The 23,329-nt window shown below is 45.2% G+C and overlaps 1 protein-coding gene across 2 annotated transcripts in view; it reads right to left on the reverse strand.

The window, feature by feature from the left end:
* Positions 1-348: 348 nt before the first annotated feature.
* Positions 349-23,329, reverse strand: part of LOC138488902 (sodium channel protein type 2 subunit alpha-like) — a 1,546,115-nt gene continuing 1,523,134 nt past the window's right edge. For both annotated transcript variants that reach the window (XM_069616296.1, XM_069616295.1), the window contains 2 exons: positions 9,472-9,742; positions 349-3,142 (listed from right to left, as the gene is read on the reverse strand). In XM_069616296.1, coding sequence (XP_069472397.1) covers positions 1,947-3,142; positions 9,472-9,742 — 1,467 coding nt within the window. In that variant the 3' untranslated portion in view covers positions 349-1,946. The remainder of the gene's footprint in view (positions 3,143-9,471; positions 9,743-23,329) is intronic.

Genomic DNA, 23,329 nt, shown 5'->3' on the forward strand with positions numbered 1-23,329 from the left:
AGCATCCATTACGCAAAAGTGGCACCGCAAGGGACGTTTCTGAGGGAAAGAGAATGAGCCCCATGCCCGTTCCAACGAGAAAACAAACTTGGCCTTGAGTCTTTTTATTAATTTATTTTTCATAAAAAATGCTACTAATAAAATTACATGATTTTATACAATAGTCATATTTTCTTTGAAAATTCTAACCATGTTTTTCAAAAGATTGCGCAAATTTGCAACACAGCTAGTTAAGTCTGGCTTATGACCAAACAGGATCACCTTGTATATGTAAATGCCAAACAGAAGTGGTTAAATAGTGCCAAACTATTGCTTAATGTGATGAACAAATTCTGTGTTTTTTTAGCATTTCTTTTTTTGTTGTTGCATTTATCACTGACTTATGGCTTCTCAAACTAAAATGCTTCAGACCAGTGGAAGAAGCTTAGCTTAGCAGCACAGGCGATATCGCCATGCATTTGTGATGACTTTCAAACTATGAATATTGGTGCAAACTCTGACCTCCCTAAGCCTGCAAAGTCTAAACACTAGGTCACGTTATATAACACAATAAGTACTTCGCCCTTGTCCTTGATTATTTGCTCAGACTTTCACCATATGGTGACATACGTATTTACACAAAAGAAGTGAATTCATTGACACACACAAAGTCGACCCTGCTGAGAGGCGGGCACAGCGGAAGAATACTGCGGTATAAAGCTGAAGAGTGTCTGTGAAGGTTATTGTTGTTGATATTTGGTGGAGGTTGTACTCTAGGACAGATTCACTCCGCGTGTTTTATACAGAAGAGCACTTGACAAACACATTGCATCTGTGCCTCTAGAATTGAGATTGTAATTTGCGCAGACTGAGTTTACAAACACTTCTTCTAGCTGTGAAAAATAAACATGAGATATAACAGGCACATTAAGTGAAGAGATCTGTTTGGGCACGATACAAATTACATTTTCAAAGTCATCTGCCCGAAAGCACCCTTACATGGGAACGCAGCCTTCACTTGTCGACTTTTGTGGTTGTTTTGTTTTACCGTGTTTCACCGTGATGGAAATTCCAGTTGACCATCTAAAAAATGTTACGTTGGGATCCATCTGCCGGCTTATGGGTTTTGGGCATCTGGTAAGTTAGTATGAAGAACCTTGCAGTTCATTCAAGGTACACCTTGTCGTTTGTTAACGGTGCCTAACTGCACATAAGTAGAATTTCTATGTAACCGCGGGCTCTGCAACCTGTGGCTTATCAGATGTTTTCGATCAGGACACCTATGTAAAACAAAATACTAGAGCCTTCAATTTAATGGAAAGGGTGGCCCTTGTTTTTCAGCTGAGCAGAGGCAGTGCAGTATTTAACCACCCATATGCTGGGAGTGGATCCAGTACAAATCATTGCAATTTCAGGAGGTTATTGATCTAGCCCACAGACAGGAGGGCCCTATGGCATTATCCAAATGACTTTTACATACACCAATTCCTGGCCTCTGCACTTTTAAAGCATAAAGTAGTCTCTTTAGCAAACATGTACTCCAGATACAAAAATAGTTACATCTAATCATAAAAAAACTCTACATGATTGAGCTGACATGGACTTTATGCCTATTTAAAAGCATTAAAATATATAACGCAAGAAGCGCATGTACTAATCACACGCAATGGCTTAATGCACAGATAGGTATAGGTGTGTTACTTTGTTATTCTTTCCACAGCCTGGCCAAGTTTTTTGACTCTCCAGTATTGGAGCATGTCAGATGGGATCATAAACAGTAATCCCCAGCCAAGGTCCTTGTTGTGTTTGCAGATTACGTCTCTTGATCAAGGATCACTGTCAACACATAGGCACTGTCCATAACTAATTAGCATGAGATATGAGATATGTCGCTGAGATGCAAACCGGTTTCTTTCAAAGGCTGTAAACAATGAGCCGCTCAAAGTCAAATGTATTCTGTTTGCACATTATTTTTTCCTGTCCTTGTCATCCTTTCTTTTATCTTCTTGTTCGCCTTTGTCTTTTTCATATTTCTCTTTCTCTGACTTAGCTATGCTGTCATACGAAGGTGGGGAAATGGTACTGGTGGACATGTCTGATTTGTCTGTTGCCGAGTTTTCATTGAACTTATCAAAAACAATCTGCTCTTTGACGGCTATGGCGTTCGCATGTGCTTTTTCTTTGTGACGCGCACATAAGGCTTGCTTTCGTGCTTTCCGCTGATGGTAGCTTCTGTAACATCGCTGAATAGAAATAGCAGATAGCTCCTCCTGCTTCCTCCGTAAAGTGGTTGTTATTGGCTCATAGGGGACCTTTGATGGATTCGATGCCATAAAGCGCTCTTCCATTGGTAGACGAAGAGCATCCATTTCATCGCCTTCACCCAAAACACGCTTTGTAAAAGCAAATAAGATGTCAAGGCAGTGAATTCTGTCACCACTTACCATTGGCAGGTCCATCGCTATGAGCTGGACCTTGTTTGGTTTGGCAACACGGAGCGGGGGATCGAGCGCATCAGCAAAATCAGACAGTTTGTTGAATTCTATGAACTGGGTGGCACCCGGATCGAACTTCTCCCAGACCTCGTAAAACCGTTCAAAATCATCCTCACCCAACGGCTCAGCACTTTCTTCAGTTGCAACACTGAAGTTCTCCAAGATAACGGCAATGTACATGTTTACCACAATCAGAAAGGAAATGATGATGTAACTGACAAAAAAGAAAATTCCCACCGATGGATGGCCACAATCTCCTCTCGCAGTGCTGCTTCCAGGGTGAATCACGTGGGGGTCACAGTCTGGTGGCCCACTGTTTAGAATTGGGGCCAGCAACCCGTCCCAGCCAGCAGATGTTGTGATTTGAAACAAGCAGAGCATACTGTTTCCAAATGTTTCGAAGTTGAACATGTCATCGATTCCCACTTCCCTCTTTACGTAGGCAAAGTTGGACATTCCAAATATGGCATAAATGAACATCACAAGGAACAGCAGAAGGCCAATGTTAAAGAGAGCAGGAAGTGACATCATCAAAGCAAATAGCAAAGTTCGGATTCCCTTTGCTCCTTTAATAAGTCTTAAGATTCGGCCAATTCTGGCCAGACGTATAACTCTGAATAAAGTCGGGGATACAAAATATTTTTCAATCATGTCCGCTAGAAACATACCTGCAAAAGAAATGGACATTGTTAGCAAAACAAACTTTAATTAACTTTACATTAATAACACATTTTTTAAACAGTGGTCTTCTAATAAGTTGCTATTAACAGAACCGCGCAATAACAAATGTCAAAATGTTGCTTTGGATTAATTTGGCCTATTACCTAAACATTTCTATGATGCTTTCTCATGCCAGGAAATTGACTCCTGTGAGTGACTAACATATCAAAAAATGTAATCTTACTACTGTAATATGCGAGATACAGGTTAGACCTCCTCTTTTTCAAAACGAAAATACACTATATTAGATGTTTTATTAAGAGCGTTTCATTAGCAGAGTGAGCATTTGTTAAGTCAGGCTCTTTGTATAGTTTATGTGAAGTATGAAACATTTAAAAATGTTAACACAATATTGTGTCTCTACACCAGATAAAAAAAGTAAATTTTGTCTAGCATATGTTGCATGAACGGCCCATGCATGTTTTTAACATTTCCTACAATACAATTCAAAACGCAAATTCCTCCTAAGCACCTCAAACGCTGTCAACTCTCCTGTCACACATATAATGCCTTTTGCCGCTTTTTAGAGCAATACACATTTTGTAAATACATGTGTTAGATGAATGTGTAGCATTTATGAAGACGTATCCATGCAGAGAATTACGAACACAACTGGACTGCTAGGACTTTGCGTTCCGGGCGGTGTCATAGGCAACAGGAGCAAAACTCGAATGCTCTATGAGGAACCCAGAGTTGGGAATACCTCATTGTAATAGCTTACATATACCGGGTTATTGGTATTCATGGAGCTCATAAAACCCAGCTTGGTTTGTGATTCAGGCTGAGCTCCTGTGATTTCTGGACTAGGTGGGCTGCCTTCACCGAGGCACACAGTTCCCTGAAGAAGTGGCAAGTCAGGCTGCTTTTAGCTTCTTTAGGAAGTGTCTGAGTATGGGACTCTCAATCCCTCTGCTACTGCTGTGATGTCAGCCCAGTGTACAATGATTTCTCTGTAGCCTGCACGTACGCTATTGCCTTTTTATATAGGTCCACTGATTTCTGCACATTCCATGCACAACACATATTTTCTCGAACATGTAGTTCTTGGAACCAATTTTAAATCATCCAATTGCCACACAGAAGATCTTATCTGTGTGTGCATAGACTACTTTGGGTAATCACCCTCCCACTCCCCCATTAAAGTACTCAGTCATGAGTTGCCCAGAAATTCAACAGATCCCATACCCAAAATTGCATTTCTACACGTGGGACCGAGCCCCTCCCTGTTCTGCCTCTTCTATCTGGGCTAATAAGGATGCTGGGTCCAAGTGATCCTCCTGTCATAATCCAGATGATGTGACCCTCCATACGGGAGGGAGATAAGTTAGTACTGCGATGGAGATGGGGGTCACGGCTAATGATAGTAAATACATGCATTAATCATGGATTCACTCCCTTGTCACATTCCTTACTCATGAGCAGATTTACAATAATTCCATTATGCTTTGGCATCACCAATGTCTTGGCTGCGATGGACAAGGGACCCATTAATGCTATCATGCAAGTGCTTATTTCAAACAAGTGAGATCACCCATGCACTTAACTGATCAGGCCGAGGCTGAAAATTCCGAGGCCCTGAGACTGACTAGAACATTCCACCTTTAACTGGTTATTGACAACGAACACGAAAGGCTTACAAAAATCAAGAACAGGAACCCAGTCTGCCACTGACCAGAAGGTTCTGTACTTCTAATCGATCAACCCAGAATCATTGGAGGAAGTGGAACACGTGCCACCTCATATGGCCTGCTGGTGATACTTCAAATCCACTGACCAAATGTTGATTTGGAGGGTTTCAGCCCTTGATGACCCCCTTCAAAAGTGAGATTCATATGGTCTCATTATGTATACCTCTCAGACACAGGCAGATAAACCAACACATCTGGGAATGCATGCAAACTCATGAGGGGGTCCAAGCCAGATATTTCATGTAGCAGCCCATGCTCTTTATGAAATGAAGAACATGAAATGAAGAACACATATTTGACAGGTAATCTTAACCTGGCATTACACCAATGCCTCTGGAAGGACTTTGAAATATGGAGACTGGCAGATCAGAATGCAGCATTGTTACAGACTGTATGGTCCTGAATGGGGAAATAGATGCACAGTTTCCCAAATGGCAATGCCAGGACAATATCCCGCACATCTGCACAAAAACACTTTCAAAACGTGAATCTTCACAACACAGTGTTTGCTCTGGACAGAGGAAAGGGGCTGGTGCAGGTTGCTGACAAAGTCCTTTTTAGTCTGTTTTCCACTTCAATTACCCGGAACAGACGTGCCACACAGAACAGCAGCCAGGGCCTGGAGATGATGGGCAGTGGGGAGGTGAGAGGGGAAAGAGAAGCCATCAGCAAAAGAGATGGGGGGCTCAGGCGGCAGAAACATGGTGCAAGGGGTGCAGAGGGGTTTATCCCCAAAAAGGCAAGGCAAGAGGGGTGGCAGAAGGCGGCACACAACGGAAGGAATAAAATCAGCAAGTGGGTTAAGGGGACTTAATCCCAAAAACATAAATGCAAATAAAAGGCCTTGCCAGTGGGGTGTGAGGTGAGGAGAGACAGACGAGGGCTGGAGAAAAGAGGGAATAGCTTTTTTGCAAAAAAGGGTGACATAAAGCAACAACTAGAACAGAGCACTTATAAGGAGAGGTGTGGAGTTGGGAATCACTAAAGCATGATCGTTCAGGAGAAGTGAGGGCAGGAAACAGTAAGTTGGGAAAGAGATGGCGTATTGCTCAGCACACAGGTCCATGAAAGTGTGCGGGTAGAGTAAGACGGGAAAAGCAGGCTGATAGGTCAGGTAATAGGGGATCAGACAAGGATGGAAGAAGGAGGGCTTGGTTGAAGTGGGAAAACCTTTTGTCAGCGGGGGCCTGAGATATAACAGCAAGCGGACCATAGGACGTATTAAGAGCGTTATTCAGTTGGGAATGAGGACAGTGTAATCGTTCTGCAGAAGTGCGGCACGGAACTTGAAGTTGGAAAGGAGAGAGTGTATGGCTCAGCAAATAAAAGTATGTTGGTAGAGAAATTCAGAAAAGTCAGGCAGATAAGTGCACATGATGAAAAAGCGGATTGGGTAGTCCGCAATAGAGCCAATATGCCCACTAAAAATAAAGTCTTACAAGGTAACCACTGATTGGTTCAAACGGATAATCCTTTAAAAGCCTTTAACACACAAGTCAAATACCAAACTGGTAGCTAAATCTGACATGCATCATGTATCCAAAAAAACCCTCTTCAGTTACCTTTGAACCAAGGTAGACACCATTTCCAGATCACCTGAGGGTAGCCTCAAACTAAATGCTTTTGCTGCTACTGACTATCTTCAATGTGGCCAGCGCCAAACCATTTTGGAATCCTTCTAACAAAAAAACACAGCATATTAGGGGTCCATGCTACAAAGTTAACAGATGAATTGGTGAAACAACATTGTTTAAAACGTTTGCAGTGATGCAAATATTCCTTATTGGTAAAAAATAAAATCCTTAAATGCTGAGCAGAACTGGCCCCATCATATGATGACCCGTCCTTCTCAATTGCCAAGACAATTGTCTGAGCTGTGAGATTTTCTGGATCAGCAACACTGGGCACTTGAGTTATGACAGAAGCAACTTCAATACAAATCTGTGATCGATTGCCCATTTCTTTAAGAATGAATACCACATCCTCCTGCACCAGAAGGGATCCACTTGAAACGCCCATCAGGGCACTATGATACAGATCTTCTGCCACTAGAAAATGCCTGTTAATAGTAAGGCATCAACCGTTGCAACGTTGCTTTCTTGAAATGTATTGTTGGTATACACTTGTTGAGTTTCTTTGCATCCAGAACCAACCTGAAGTCCGTGGTGGCCTTGGAACCCACTCAAAGAAAACCAGTCTCCCTTTTCCCTCTTGGGAACCTGCACACATGCTTATTTCATGAGAAGATCTCTCACATTGTTGGATAACGATTTTCCATGGTTGTAGCTCTTCAAAAGGTGTGCCTACATTTCTACTGAGAACAGGGGGGGGAAGGGTGACACAAGCTCGATTAAATATCAATTTCCGACAATCTGACAACCCCATTTGACCTTTAGTGGTTCCTTCCATCAGTGGTTGCATGAATGTAGATGACCGGCTCCAGCACCAACTATAGCAGTGGCTCTTCACCATTGAGTTGACATCATGCCCTATCAACATGTTCCAGGAGATAGGCAGATGCAACAGTATGTTATTCTGTCCGGAATCTGTCCCATCACGATAACTGACTGCGATTTGACCCTTGGCTCTAGATTTAGTAGAATCTTCATAAAGTCAAACTCCTCTTCCATTGATCCCTGCAGAAATGTAAAGTCCTTAAATGTTCATTGCCCCATTTATATGATTTACATCCGCACTTGCAGGGTGAGGATGATGCCAGCGTAGGATATTTGTATTGCACTTCAACTATTCTATCTACGTCATCCACGCGTACCATTTCTTCTGCTGCCATGGACGATTTTCCTGAAAGTTTGAAAAACATGAATTCCATGCAAACAATGTTTGTACAGTGTAGCTCTTTGAAAGGTATTTTGGGAGGGCTGCCTTTTCCAGGTCCTTCTGCTTTCTTTTCAACACATTTTGTACTGAATTAGGTACTGTCCCTTGCACCATTGGGTCATCATGATGAATACAATATATCCCGCTGGTCAGGCATCTGTGCAGTGAGGATTGTGAACTTCGTGTTCTACCGTGCTTGAGAAAGCGCTTCCGGTTGGCGTTTTTGATGTGAATCTTCCTTTAGCATCAGGTTTGCCTTCATGAATCATAGGCCCTCATTACAACACCGGCGCTAAACCATGGCGCTATTAGCACCATGGTTGCTGCCGGTATTGTAACGAGTCCGCCATGGTGAAATGGGGAAGTACCACGCCATTCCAAGGTTGGCGGGGCGGTACTTTCCCATTTCACCATGGCCCTTCCCCATTCCCATTTTTGCCCATAGGACACAATGGGAATGGGGAAAGGTGGTGATTACGGTACCACAAATTGCGGTACCGTAATTATCGCCAGGGTTCCTTTCTGGGTCCCTGCAATAACGACTGGTTCCAGCTGCCGTTATGGAAATTGGGCGCTAAGGGATTACCGGTACCGTTATCCTTACCGGTACCGGTAATCCCTTAGTGCTGGGGCCGTAATGACCCCCATAGTCTTGTTCCACTCCTCCATAAGAGCCCCAGATACTGCCTCTCAATACTGTAGCGTGCAATGCTTCTCATTAAGTCTTAATCTTCTCATTAACATGGATGGTCCAGGAGACGGCATCCGTTAATGCCTTTGTGTCATGTTCTGACTCTCTTCCCGTTCTCTCATGATGATGAAAACCGTGAAAACAATTACTTTTTGTGCTGCAGCTTTGATCCTTGCCCCCATAAGCGTTAGACACCGGAACATGGTGCCCATAAACCCCCGGATTCTGGAAGACGACAGTGATAGCGCCTCGGAGCTATTGAGTTTTATCAGACATTTCTTGCAATCCTTTCATGCAATAAACATACTTTGTCCACGTTACTGATCTATTCTGTCTTTTCAGAAGTGTTCTGGATCACTAAAACTGTAACTGCTGACACTCACAGATGAATCCATCGTCAACTACCTGCATCTGTCAATGAATTCCATTAGGTCCAGCCACGGCCTGGCGGCATCAATGGACTGCACGCCTCCCCCTTCATCTACACACTAAGACCCCACAACTCCCATGGGTGGCATCAGATTTTGGAAGAAACACATCCCATCGATTCTCCCCAGTCATGCCGTTGCCAGCATTTCAGCACATATGCACGGCCAGCCACTGGTATACCCTGTACATTCTGCCCATGGACAGAAAATCTGAACATGAGGGGTATCAGGACCTAGACCTGCTATAAGGGGCAGAATGTGGAAGTGCTTGGGTTCTAGGAGGGGGAATATTATATTGATAAGTGCTTCTGTTGATGAGGTGACTGCATGATTGGGGAATGTGACAAGGGAGGGGATCCAAGAGTGCACGCCCACACACACACACTACCTGACACTGCACATAACACATAATGAAACATCAATACAAGAGTGAGGTAAAGCCTTAAACTATGAAGGCAACCCATTTACAGAAACACCATTATATTGTTGAAGAATCTATTGGCTACATATGAGTTTGTATTAAAGAGTTCAACCTCGCAAAGTTTATATTAAAAACAATTCTGCAATTATCATATTACATTTTAATTTGTCACACATGTATCTTAAACGGTTATCAGAAAGTGAACTCTTACCTATGATGGAAAGAATGACTACCACGAAATCAAAAATGTTCCAGCCAATGGTAAAGTAATAGTAGCGTAGTGAGATCAATTTAAGTAGAAATTCACTTGTGAAAAGGATGATGAAGATGAGGTTTATCCAGTATAGATTGTTCTCCATGTCTTTACTCTGGTCATCAGTTTCGATCATCATGGTTATCATATTAAGGCAGATTAGAACCATAATGGTGATGTCGAAGGCTTGCTGTGTTACCAAATCAAAGATAATGCCTTGAAACGCATTCTGGAACAAAATAAATGTGAGAAGCACTATTTAGAAAAACATGCGTTTAAGTTGACAAATGACATCGTTATTTCTCTTGGAAATAAACCAAAATAAATTATGAATTCAGAACATGTTTCTAGGACTTGTCTGCATCCGCCCATTAAGATGTAATCGGCTTTCAAGCCTTCCTATCTAATTGTAAATGACACTGAAGACTATGTCCACAGATCCATGCTTGAAATGGATGCACTGTTATTTTATTGTATTATTTATTTATTATGTATTTGGTTAATGTCAACCTTTACACAGTCAAAACAAATTCAAAATGTTTCTAATTTTCAGTATAACTAAACAGACATATTAAACTTTCATAGAGTATAATAAAAAATAAAATGCAATAAATACATAGGACCTCTTACAAGTTTGGCGGTAGCATTGCCGGTAAAACCGGCAGGCTGCTGCCAAACTTGCGATTTATTCCGGCACCCGCTAATGGGAAATTAGCGGGTCATTACGGCCCCGCTGGACCGGTAATTGCCCATTCGCGGGCGCCGGAAAAAAATGCTCCCCATTCCCATTTGAGCTCCATAGGGCTCAATGTGAATGGGGAGGTCGGATGCACCAGCACCATTCAGAATGGTGCCGGTGCATCTGACATGCGCTGCTCGCGGGTGCTGGTACACCCGCCAGGCCAGACCTGGCGGGCAGGAAGGTACCTGCGAGCAGAACTCGTAGTTTGCCGGTCCGTTAGCAACGGTACCGGCAAGCCTACCGGTACCGTTGTGACCGGACCTGCAAACTTATAATGAGGCCCATAGAGTCCAAACCCACAGTTCTTGGTCTAAAATAGTCCCTTCCATAAAAAACTTGTTTTCAAATTCACGTCTATCTAGGCATTAAAAACACTTTTCTCTAGTTCCTTCCTTATAAAATACACAGCTGAGGTAATGACAAGTGATTCTGCCGAGATTAACATGCTCCAGAATTGGCCCGTCTGTATGGATGTCATTACACTTAAGGATGCATAAACCTTAATGCATCTATTAGAGAGAAGAGGACAGGTGCTTAATATATGCCTAACAGTCTCTACTTCTAGGTTGCACATCCTGCACATACTTTCATCATACAAATTCCTTTTCCACCCCCGCAAAATGCATTAAGAGGTAAAAGACTGAATCTTAATCTGATGATAGAATCCCTAAAACTAAAACTTTGAGATTTTAAGATATATTAAAACTGGATGGGGAATGGGAAGCCTTGTTTAACATCTTCTGTCAATGAGTATTTCAGGGAGAGTTCGTGAATTAGCATACCTCTTTCCCATAATAGCACGTTTGTCTTCATCAATTTAAGACTACTTCCGATATTAAAAGGGCATTCAATCTCAAGATTAATCATTGAATGAAAGCTGGACATTTCCTCCATAAAGATTTTAAAGGGGGCATTTGGAACCACAAAGCCTTTTAACATGGCCGCACACAGGGCACTCAATGAATCAGCATCCAAATGACTCTTGATTTTAATATAAATGGTACTCCTAGCAATCCTCCAATGGGTCAGCAAAGATGTTAGGCCGAGTTCACAAAATATTGCCTCATTGGGCATCCATTGGGGAAGCATCAAGATTTCTTTCCAGATTCACCCTTCTAGTTGTTCAAGCCATTTAGCATCCCTAATTGAGAAGGCCTCCAAGCCGTCCAGGATACTGGGGACCAGACTTGATTTTTATAGAAAAATAAAGCCCCCAATGGAATTGCCTCCCCTAGGGGAAATAAATGACTTTATAAATCACATTTTATTTACAGTGAAGTTCTTGAGGGATGCACGGCATAATCAATTATTAACCAAGACTCCCAAGTAGATACAATCCTGCACAACTTCCACAATAGTTCAGTCAATTTTCCAAGTAAATCAGTGCTTAGGGCCTGATAAATTTCTAATAGCCACGACCTTTGTTTTGGCAGGATTAAGTATTAACCTATTTTCAGTTGAGTAAGCCACCAGGGCATCCATACTTCACTGCAGTCCAATAGGTGTTCAATCCATCAGGATAGTATTGTCAGCATATGACAACCAGGGAAGCATGTTGGCCCCAAATCTAGGGTGACAAAACCTGGAATTAACCAAATTATCCCCCATATCCGCCACATACAGATTGTAGAGGAAAGGGGCCACCAGGCATCCCTGATTGACCCCGCGACTCGTAGCAACTTCTGCTGATACACAACCCTCCTTGTCAAGTCTGACTGCTACCGTAATATCTTCGTGCAGCTGTTGAATCAAGTGTTGAATAGAAGGATTGCAGCCCCAGGCTTTCATCTTTTCCCACAGCCTAGATTGTATTACTGAATCAAAGGCTGCTGAGTAATCGATAAAGCAGATATAAAGATAAGAACCTTTGGTGCCCATGGTGGAGCCAATCAGATTGATCAGACACCAGATATTAAACAAGATGCCAAATCTTTTATGGAAACCCGCCTGCTTTGGAGAGAGCAGCCTTTTCTCGGCAGCCCGCTCATTCAACTTTTCAAGCATACAGGCTGAGAAATGTTTGAAGAAGAGTCTGTTAGGGCGAGCAGAATGATAATTACATGGCAGCTCTCTGTTTCCCTTTTTAAAAACTGGGATCAAGTTTGCCTTCTTCCAGTTCCTGTGTATCTTTCCAGAGTATGAAATAGACATGACTACTGATGTAATAAAGTGGCCCAGTATTTTGTCAGTCAGTCAAACAAACAACTTTATTCAGCCTAAAAAAGACCATCAAAGTACATCCTACTAAAACATTTCTAAAAATGAGGGTACAATTCTGATACTGAATTACAAAGAATCGGCAACAACGAAAATAACGCGGCAGAGCAACAAATCCACCCTCTCCATTGGAAGCCCTAAACATATCTTTGGCCCAATAACCAGGTCCCACCATCCCCTTTCCTCCGGCAAAACCCAAGGCGCCTCGTACCCAAGGAAGTCAAATTTGCCCCTGAAAGGGGGTTAATACTGGGAAGAACTCCTGAGGGACACGCAAGAGCAGGAGTAAGGACTAAGCTGGCCCTAATGTCACTTTTCCTTGGCCGCCCGGGGCCATTGCATTTTTCCACTACGACCCTTGCCGTTTGGGTGTCCCCAAAGACTACATTGACAACATCTGTAATGGCTGAAAAGTTGGACAGTCTGATATATTTCAGCAAGGAGCCCTCGGATACAGCCCCACATTCCCCAACAGCCCTCAACCAGTGAAGGCATTTGTTCCGTAGTGCATCCCTTGGTTCTCTAGAGGCAGTGGATAGTTTAGGGACTCCATGAAGAAACACAGTTGAACGGCCACAGCCCTCCGAGGAGTAACGCCCCAACAAGAGCCTCTCCTGACCCGAGTTAGGAGCAGTTTCCTCCCTTCCCACTGAACACATGTTGCTCTGGGCCCCCCCCGGGGGTGAGCAATGATGGTAAAGGATTACCCCCCGGGGCTATGGACTCCCATCGTGAAGGTGGCACTGAAGGAGGAGCCACCTCTGGCTGTCTCCTCAAGGAAGGTGGGGAAGGAGGGGAAGGGCCGGAATGTAAGTGATATGTCCCTTTGTCAGAATCAGAATTCAGCCCCCCTGGCCCAGCCTCTGCTACGCACATTCCATCCCTCCCCACAACTCCCCTCCCCCTGACTTCCAGCAACCCATTGATCAGAACAAGTAAGAGGTTTTTGACCTCGGCCATCTCAGAACGGAGGTAATGACAGGAGCAGCTTGGTGGAATGGCTGATGCTGTGGATACTGGGGCTTCCATGGGAGCATCAAGCTTAGATTCATTCCCAATACTAGATGGAAGACTGGACTTCGCTTCTGTACCCAAACCCGCTGAACCCCCACCCCTAGAGGCCGAAGGCAAAGGCATACAAGAGAGGGGTGGACGATCCTCAGAGAGAACCAATGATGTATGCAGGGCTGATAAAACAGAGTTTGGGTATAATAAGGGCAGGAAAGGGGCTGAAACTGGTAGAGGGGCTAAGGGTTGAGCCAGCGGGACACGCCCTCCAGACAGATTCGAGATGCCCTTGGAGATCTTCTCACAACCATTGGCCAGGGTATACAAAAGGACGGCTGTGGCGACTGAGTCGAGTCCCCCTCCTGGGGTTTGCAGATTTGCAGGAATCCTTGATTAGTCCGAGAAGAGGCTTACCAGATGCAAAAAAGAATGAACAGAAGGAGCAGTGGGAATATTGCCACAGGTAGACCCACAGAGCCGTGTTGAGGTCCCCACCTGCGGTCCAGACTTACAAGGTAGCAATGGTAACTTGGGTGTGTGAGCCCCGGGGTCTCCCTCCCTTACGCATGCCGGGGCCGGAGGCAGTTGGACAGGCGCTCCATCCATACCACGGCATGTGGTACCTTCTTTCTGCATAGCCACCGGAGCTTTGCTCAACAGGCCCCCCTCCGCCTTCTGCCCAACATAGGCTTCCGATCTCGCAATGGAGCCAAGGGTCCCTGTAGTGTAGAGAGGAGTGAGGATTTAGAGAGATAGAGGGGGGAAAAGGGAGATGAAATATCTCCTCCCTCCATGGCTCTTGAGTCAAAACCTCGCGGAGGGTCAACCATTTGCGGGTCAGGTAGGAGGAAGCCTTCCGGATTAGGTTACCAACTGAAGAGATCACCCCTCGCCACCCTGCGTGAGAATCTTGTTGTGGGCTTGGCTGTTACAAAGTACTCTGAGGGAAGGTTGGCAGGAATGGTGGTGGCTGGCTTTTGCTAACCTTAAAGACCCACGGTGCAGTCCAGGTTATTATAGACCGGTCAGTCTGGCCCCCCACGGATCCGCGAACACCCTGCGGGCCGCAAACACCCGCGCCCTTTCTCCCGCGGGCTTCACCCTAGCGGGTGCAGGAGGTAAGCAGAAGTAGTGGAAGGGGCGTGGCTTCTGTATGGAGGCCCTCCTGGGCCAAACGGAACACTCTGCGGGCCGCAAACACCCGCGCCCTTTCTCCCGCGGGCTTCACCCTAGCGGGTGCAGGAGGTGAGCAGAAGTAGTGGAAGGGGCGTGGCTTCTGTATGGAGGCCCTCCTGGGCCAAACGAAACACCCTGCGGGCCGCAAACACCCGCGCCCTTTCTCCCGCGGGCTTCACCCTAGCGGGTGCAGGAGGTGAGCAGAAGTAGTGGAAGGGGCGTGGCTTGTGTATGGAGGCCCTCCTGGGCCAAACGAAACACCCTGCGGGCCGCAAACACCCGCGCCCTTTCTCCCGCGGGCTTCACCCTAGCGGGTGCAGGAGGTGAGCAGAAGTAGTGGAAGGGGCGTGGCTTCTGTATGAAGGCCCTCCTGGGCCAAACGAAACACCCTGCGGGCCGCAAACACCTGCGCCCTTTCTCCCGCGGGCTTCACCCTAGCGGGTGCAGGAGGTGAGCAGAAGTAGTGGAAGGGGCGTGGCTTCTGTATGGAGGCCCTCCTGGGCCAAACGAAACACCCTGCGGGCCGCAAACACCCGCGCCCTTTCTCCCGCGGGCTTCACCCTAGCGGGTGCAGGAGGTGAGCAGAAGTAGTGGAAGGGGCGTGGCTTCTGTATGGAGGCCCTCCTGGGCCAAACGAAACACCCTGCGGGCCGCAAACACCCGTGCCCTTTCTCCCGCGGGCTTCACCCTAGCGGGTGCAGGAGGTGAGCAGAAGTAGTGGAAGGGGCGTGGCTTCTGTATGAAGGCCCTCCTGGGCCAAACGAAACACCCTGCGGGCCGCAAACACCCGCGCCCTTTCTCCCACGGGCTTCACCCTAGCGGGTGCAGGAGGTGAGCAGAAGTAGTGGAAGGGGCGTGGCTTCTGTATGGAGGCCCTCCTGGGCCAAACGAAACACCCTGCGGGCCGCAAACACCCGCGCCCTTTCTCCCACGGGCTTCACCCTAGCGGGTGCAGGAGGTGAGCAGAAGTAGTGGAAGGGGCGTGGCTTCTGTATGAAGGCCCTCCTGGGCCAAACGAAACACCCTGCGGGCCGCAAACACCCGCGCCCTTTCTCCCATGGGCTTCACCCTAGCGGGTGCAGGAGGTGAGCAGAAGTAGTGGAAGGGGCGTGGCTTCTGTATGGAGGCCCTCCTGGGCCAAACGAAACACCCTGCGGGCCGCAAACACCCGCGCCCTTTCTCCCGCGGGCTTCACCCTAGCGGGTGCAGGAGGTGAGCAGAAGTAGTGGAAGGGGCGTGGCTTCTGTATGGAGGCCCTCTTGGGCCAAACGAAATACCCTGCAGGCCACAAACACCCGCGCCTTTTCTCCCGCGGGCTTTTGCATCTGCCTTGATCACAACGTTCGCTAAGCCCTGGCGCTCTCAGGGGTTTTACTTTGGATATTCTGCATAAGATGCCTTCAACCGTGTGAGTAAACCTGTGACCAAGATCCTCCAGTTCATCAGGCATGACAGAAGGACTTTGATGCAAATAATACCTTCCAGCAGCATTGATAGGTGTGTTCAATATGTTCTATCCAGACATTTTCTGATATCCGGTTAACTTCAAAAGTGCAGCCTTTGTTCATAAACCTATTCATAAAGTGGCAGAATTTCTGGCCACTCCTATCCATTAGTGCCAAAATGACAACCTTCCAATTAGCATTATGCATAGACAATTTATGCCCGTGGACCCAATATTTGTACTTGGTTCTTATCAATTTGACTTCTGATTTTATCATTCAATTCATATTAGCTCCTTTAGTTAATCTAATATCTTGTCTCATCTGCCGCTTATGAGCAGCAATCGCAGCATCATACGGACAACCTAATATTTTGATAGATCGTTTTTTGCTTCCTGTTTTTCATTTGACTATTGGTTGTCTGAATCACAGTTAAGCAGCTGAGATTAATTACCAACCTTGATAAACCTAGTCATGTTCCCTACGGGTAAATAAGAACCAAGCAATTTGTTGAAATACTCTATGATTCTTGCAGACCAACATAGCTTATTATCCTTGAGGGTACAATCTACTAGACCAAGCATCTTCTGCTTTTTATCACAGGAACTAAAATTCGAATAAAATTTAAACGCAACGTGGTCACTGGCCACAGTCTCAATCGGTATATAGCCAGTGATTAATTGCTTAATAAACCCGGAATAAAAGATGTAATCAATTTGAGAATTGGACCGATCATTCTTCCAAGTGAAGGATGTGTCATCCATGTTTTGCCGTTCCAGCACTTCCAGGCCAATGGCATCCAGGAAGGTATACCAACAAACTTCACCCTTGGATAGGATGATAGGACCAAAGACAACATTCATCTGTGATGGAATGGGACAAGGCAGACCACACATACTGCATCCACATTTTCCTCCAGCCATAATGTTAGAATTTTATCAACATGGCCTACTGTACTTGACCTACCACCAATAACTAGATCCCCTTTAAGCCTACCCATTTGTTTTTTTGGCACAGGTCTACTGATGATAGTGTAGCCATCCAGGTGAACTTTATCAGTGGTCCAAGTCTCCTGTAGGACAAAAACATCTGCACTAGCTACAATGGGCCTAATTACGAGGTTGGCGGTAACCCGCCGGAGCCACCGGTGGGTTGCTGCTAACCATGTAACACCAAATCCGGTGCCTGACTTCCCGTTACCACTGGGACATTACAAGTCCCAGCGGCGCAGGAAGTCAGTTGCCAGATGTTGTAAGTCCCCAGTCCCATAGGACTCCATGGGAGTGGGGAGAGGGAAGCACTGGCACCGTTCCTAACAGTGCCGGTGCTTCCGTGATGACTGTGCCTACCGGGGCCTGCGTGCCTGGCAGGGTCAGTCCTGTTGGGCGCAGCGGCACCAGCAGGCAGACTCGTAGTGTGGCGGTACGGAAAAAAGGGTGCAGTAAACTTACCGCCACCCTTGTTCCCGGACCACCACACATGTAAGGAGGCCCAATGTCCCATCCCTCTTGTTCCTCTATAAATGAATGAAAGCCTCTAGCGTTCCAGGACATGCATACCAGGCCACTATGAGAGGCAACGTTTTTGATACTATAGCCCAGTAACAGTCAAGCTTTGTTCCCTTGTACAGTTGAATCCACCTGTTCCCCACCTGATTTGTGTTAGGCACATTGAAAAATTCCAAGCAAAGTGACAATTGAGTAATTGCATCTTTCACACACTGTAAGGTGGTAAGTTCTTTATTGTCATTCAAGATCATCTGGGAAGTGGCAATAGGTTGTCCCGCCACAATTTCCAGCTCATCCTAGTTTAAGGAAACCTACCACATATGCTAGGCCAAGCTCCACAATCACAGGGGAAATAAAGTGAATTATGGACCTATTATTCAAGTAGTCCTCTTTCGGAAGCTCCACCAGAGCAATGTTCTTATTAGAGATGGAGGCAAGTTGTGGTATAAGGCTTAGTAGTTGCAATACTTTGTCTCTATTCAGGTAGGGGCTGTCATCTGTAACAAACATTTCAAAAAGACAACGTTTCTTAGTTCCACAGTGTAAACAGGGGATGCACGACTGGAGCCTCCCAGAGCAGAGTCTGATGGGACCAGTAATGAGTGCTTATCTTTCCCATCCTTAAAGGTGTCAGTCCGTATTTCCTCCACCTCAAAGTACCGTGTTGATATCATGGTGGAATTAAAAGAAAGCAAAGCTTCTGGTGGTTCATTAGTGGGACTCAGTGGTCTTTTTGTTTTCTTGATCCAGCCATCCATAGGGACTATCGTGGTATGGGATTTAGTAGACCTATCCACCTGTATCCTATTTTTACAGTAGGGTTGGCCATCAGCCAGTTCAGATTTCAAGCAGACAGTAGATTTACTTTGACACACCAAAGATTTAATTGGGGGGGGAGAAGGAGTTATCTTCGGCTTCTTGCACAGTTTATTACTCCTTCTTCTATTACCCTGTTGTTTTTTACGTCTCCACTTAGATTGTGTAATGACCTTGTGATGGTCTTCCATAGCGCCCTCATACAGATGATCCTCAAGTGGTACTATAAGTGGAAAGCAATACTCAGCTGCTTCAACAGGCTGTACAACCTCGCCCATGTTGCTTCAATTCTCTTAAATTCTCAGTTTGAATGGTCACACTCCACAAGAAGACTTTAGAGTTCATCATTGGTTCGCTGTTCTCCAGAATTTTATTAACAATTCTCCCTGCAGACAGTTTGAGTCAGGCATGTCTGTTCCCTTGCTATGGTGGAACACAGCACATATACTGTTTGACAATGGTGCTGAAGTTTCCCTCCTCCATTTTTGAATTAGAGGAGGAAGAGAGGGAGCTAAATGAGTCATCACTTGCTAAATCATCACCATATGCATTTTCTACGAATTGTTGCATTCTATATTGCCACTCTCTGTTATGATAAGCTCATGTGGGCCAAGGGAATTTTGCTGACGAGTGTAGCATAGATTGAGGAAGGAATTGTTCTTCTTAATTCCTTCAAAGGCCAGAGAATCATGTATTTCTGATGACTGATGTGAGGGTGAAGTAATCTCCATATTGCACTAATTGTCTAAGTCTCTACTTAGAAAAACTCAGTGATTTTCCCCACTTTGTTATTTCTACTACCATTTTCGTCAGGCAAATTTGTCTGGGTAGCAACCACATTAGGCGCTACTGAACAATTAACAGATTGTGTATTTCGTAAGGCAGATTTGGGTTCTTTTGAGCAAGCTCCATTACTTAGGTGATATGTTCTGGATTTAGCTGGCATAACTAGATAGACAATCGGTAGCCTCAATAGCTTCAATATCTTTAGTAGCTTTAGTAAGTTAGAGAATAAATACAAGAATTCAAAAATACAAAAATAGGCCACCCTATAAGTCCCCTTACAGGGCCCTCCAAGTGCCTATATAACACAGTCATCCAGCTACCTAGTAATTTCTCCACCACCACCAGAAGACTGCAATCAGCAGGTCAAGATCAAGTCTCCAGGCCGTAAGGACAGGTAGCACAATTATTAGGTGCAGTAGGGCTCAAATCAGCATGTTCACCAATGCATGCAATAACAGTAGAGCACACACCTGCTTCTAGGGTGCCGGCCAGGTTGGCCACTGGGGGTAGCTGAACAGGTAGTGCAGGTAGTGGAGCTAATCAGCAAGCCCACACACCCAATTACCTGATGGCCAGACAGCGAGGAGGTTAGGCACCACATTCCAGGCTCTAGCTGAACACAATTAACATATATGGCATCCTCCCGTCTCAGCTTCGCTCAGCTCTCCGTTCTGCTCCAAGCACGCTACACTCTTGCTCACCTTCCCTTTCACTGTACAATGTACATGCTGTACATGGTGAGGCAGCAGTACACTCGCCGACCAGGGCAGCAGGAGACACAGGGAATCAGATCCCCGGTAAATGCGAGGCACACATGGTTCCAGCCACAGATGCAGTGTTATAGTACTACATTGAACAGATGCACTAACATTAACATGGCAAAATAACACAAAGTTGCTAGCAACGTTTTCCAATTCAAGCCTACACAGTGGAAATATCTTGAATATTATTTCTGGTCGAAATCTGCCTGCCTCTACCTTTCGCCTTTTGCAACTAATCCAGAAAAGGACTGCAAGATTTGTCCTTGGCCTCAAGCCCAGGGATCGTATCTCGCCAGCCCTGAAATCTCTTCACTGGCTCCCGGTGGCTGCAAGGATCAGGTACAAGACCCTCTGCATCGTCCACAAGGCTTTCCGGGTTTGAAGACCACACTGCATCCAACTCTCTATTCCTAAGCATTTTCCTTCTCGATCTCTCCGCTCATCCACCTCCAACTCTTTAAGGGTCAGGCAATTTTCCAGGCAGAGAGTGGTGGGTATATCTCTGTGCTTGGATCGTGCCTCCCTCTGGAACAGCCTCCTTGCCTCTCTCAAACTTGAGCAGGACCACCTAAGGATATGGATGCAACTCAAGAACGCCCGTTTTCGCTTCTGCTTTCTCTCTCTCTCTCTCTCTCTCTCTCTCTCTCTCTCTCTCTCTCTCTCTCTCTCACTCCCCTGCTGATGCTCCTGTCTGCTTTGCTAACTGCTTACCTGGCCACCCACTGAACCTCACGGGCACCAGGCTCATGCACTACCTGCAACCAGTGGCTCCTTGCACTGCCAATGGCCCTCCCACCCACTTAGGGACTGTATCTGCAACCCTACAGTCCCCTACCACTCTACATGTACTGAGCCACCACCCTGGCTGCACTTACCACGTTCTTGCTACTGCACTCTCCCGTTCCCCTGCCACCCCCTAGCACTTCTCCTCTTCCCTCCCCTTAGCACTGGCACGATCTGAATGACACAAGGCCTAGTACGATCATTTGTTTTGTCCTCCATACATCTACCCTTCCTTGTCTTGTCGTGCCTAGAAACACCTGTGTACAGATGAGTTATAATTCGGTTTATTATATCATATCATATCATATCAAAATAAAATATATTTTAATCATGGCAGCGATGGCTGAGGAAATTGAATCGGGGAAGTGCATGGCCTTGAATCACTGGGTAAAAAGGAGAAAGGAAGATCTGACAAAGATCGCATGCTCGGAGATAGAGCTAAAAGAAAACCCAGACAGAATTAAAAAGAAGGTGGAGGATCTGGACTGGATAACAACTATCGAAAAAGCAACCGGTAACAAATTACTAGCCCACCTCCCCCCGACCTTCAATAAGGCAAAAGTCCCACTCCAGTACTGCATGAAGTTCCCAGAAAAACGGCTCAGGACGACGATCATGAGGGCAAGGCTTAACCTCCTACCCACCAGGGAGATTATAACCATCAGAGGAGACGGAAACGAGAAAAAGTGCAGATTATGCAAAAAAAGCGAGGCGACCGAATCCTTGAAACATCTGGTGATGGAATGCACTAGCATGGAAACACAGAGAAACCAGTACCTCCCCTCGTTAGAGGACAACCTATGGATCTTCGATACGAATGAGCTATGGAATAGATTGATCTCCGGGGAAAATAACAAGTGGTCACAAGCCCTAGCAAAACTAATTGAAATGGCGTTTGACCAGATCAGACAATCTGACAGTAATAAGGAGCAAAGCAATTAACCCATTTCTAGCCACTGGAGACCTGGGGGAGGTTCTGTAGAAACCCATAGAAACCTGTGACACCAATTTGACATGGTGAAGGATGAAAGCGTGCACCTTTGTCTATGACCCTCAGCTATTTTTGACAAAACTCAGTTTTTACCGAGTAATAGTTCAAAATAAAAAAAAAAAAATATATACCAACCTAGTCATTACTTTAGCATCATACAGATTTACCTGTAAATCCTTCAAGTACTAAATAGGCGATTATGGGAAACCTCTTGCTTTACCCTTGGATACAATATGATTTGATACTTTTTGATTGTACCAACACAAGAATAACATATATGGTATATCTGACTGTCTATGTTAAGGTTTCATCTATATCCTTCAAATGGTAACAGAGATGAAGGTACTTGTAGTGTTCCATATACAACTTTCCTTACCATCTGTTTATGTTATTTTTTTGGGTAAAAGTGGTATCAAAGTAAACCACACAGAGACATCTTTCTTGAAACAGAACGTGCAAACAACCTTTTAGAAATGTTCACACAAATGTTGAAAACGGTGGACTCTATATAGGTGGACATGATACCTGATACTTGATACAGTATTTTGATCATTTCTAATTTGCAGCAATACAGACTAAATCACCCCTTAGTGTGAGAAGAATGTTGGTGGAAACGCCTTTTAATCACTCTTTATCTTCAAGAGCAAACACAGTTTAAGTGGGTGACAAATCCAGAATTGTAGGGCCTAAACAGGAAGAAGATACATGTTCACACATTAAGGGGGGTGTTTTGGCACATGAGAATAGTTTCTTCCTGATGTAGAAGCCTCTGGCCTTTCATACAAAGATTGTTGAAGCAGAGATTCTTCTAGAAAAGTGCAGCAACAGGATCTCTCTTCTTCAATCCAAAGGTCAAATATTCTAGAGTATTAAGCCATTCCGAAAAGTCCCATAGTTGGTCAACTGGAAGTCCCACATAAACTGTGCCAGTATAATCAAGTTGTGTATGTGTTGGTTAGTTTACCACCAGATGTAAGGGCAAAAACTACTTTGCTATAAAAAATAACCACTGCCTGAACTAATAGATATGATTCCAGATTGCCTCACACATTCTTTAGCTATTTTATTAATGGAAGTGCAATGGCCAAAATACTGGAGTCACTGTATTCACTGTTGAACTGAGCAGCAGAATTAAGCAGTTCGGGGCCTATGCATGATACCATTGTTTTAGTACGGTTTTGTACTGGTGGAGATGCGATGGGTGATACTCAGGGTTTTTAATTTGGGTCTATGTTTGACTAGAACCCAGTGAAGTGTTGAAGTGCCAGAGTGATTTGTTCCCATCTTCCTAGTCTTAGATTGTGTCTTGGTGCTTAGATGTGTACTCTTTGTAGACAGTTCAGTAGGTATTCCTTGAGATCTAGGTAAAGACTTGAGAATACTAGTGCAATGACTGCAATGGCTTTATACAGTGGTGACTCGTTCAAAATGGGTGAAGGAGTGCCGACTTGCCAATACCCAACCCCATTATGGAAGAGTCAAGCTAGCCCAGTGTGTACACTCAGTGCTCCTCCAGCTGAAAGAGTACCATTGGGCTGCCTTAGGCAGTCAAAAGGAAACATGGTTCCCCTTTGACAGTTTCTGTT

Source organism: Ambystoma mexicanum, chromosome 9 (genome assembly GCF_040938575.1).
Source record: "Ambystoma mexicanum isolate Mex_15411 chromosome 9, UKY_AmexF1_1, whole genome shotgun sequence".
In the NCBI taxonomy this organism is placed as follows: domain Eukaryota; kingdom Metazoa; phylum Chordata; class Amphibia; order Caudata; family Ambystomatidae; genus Ambystoma; species Ambystoma mexicanum.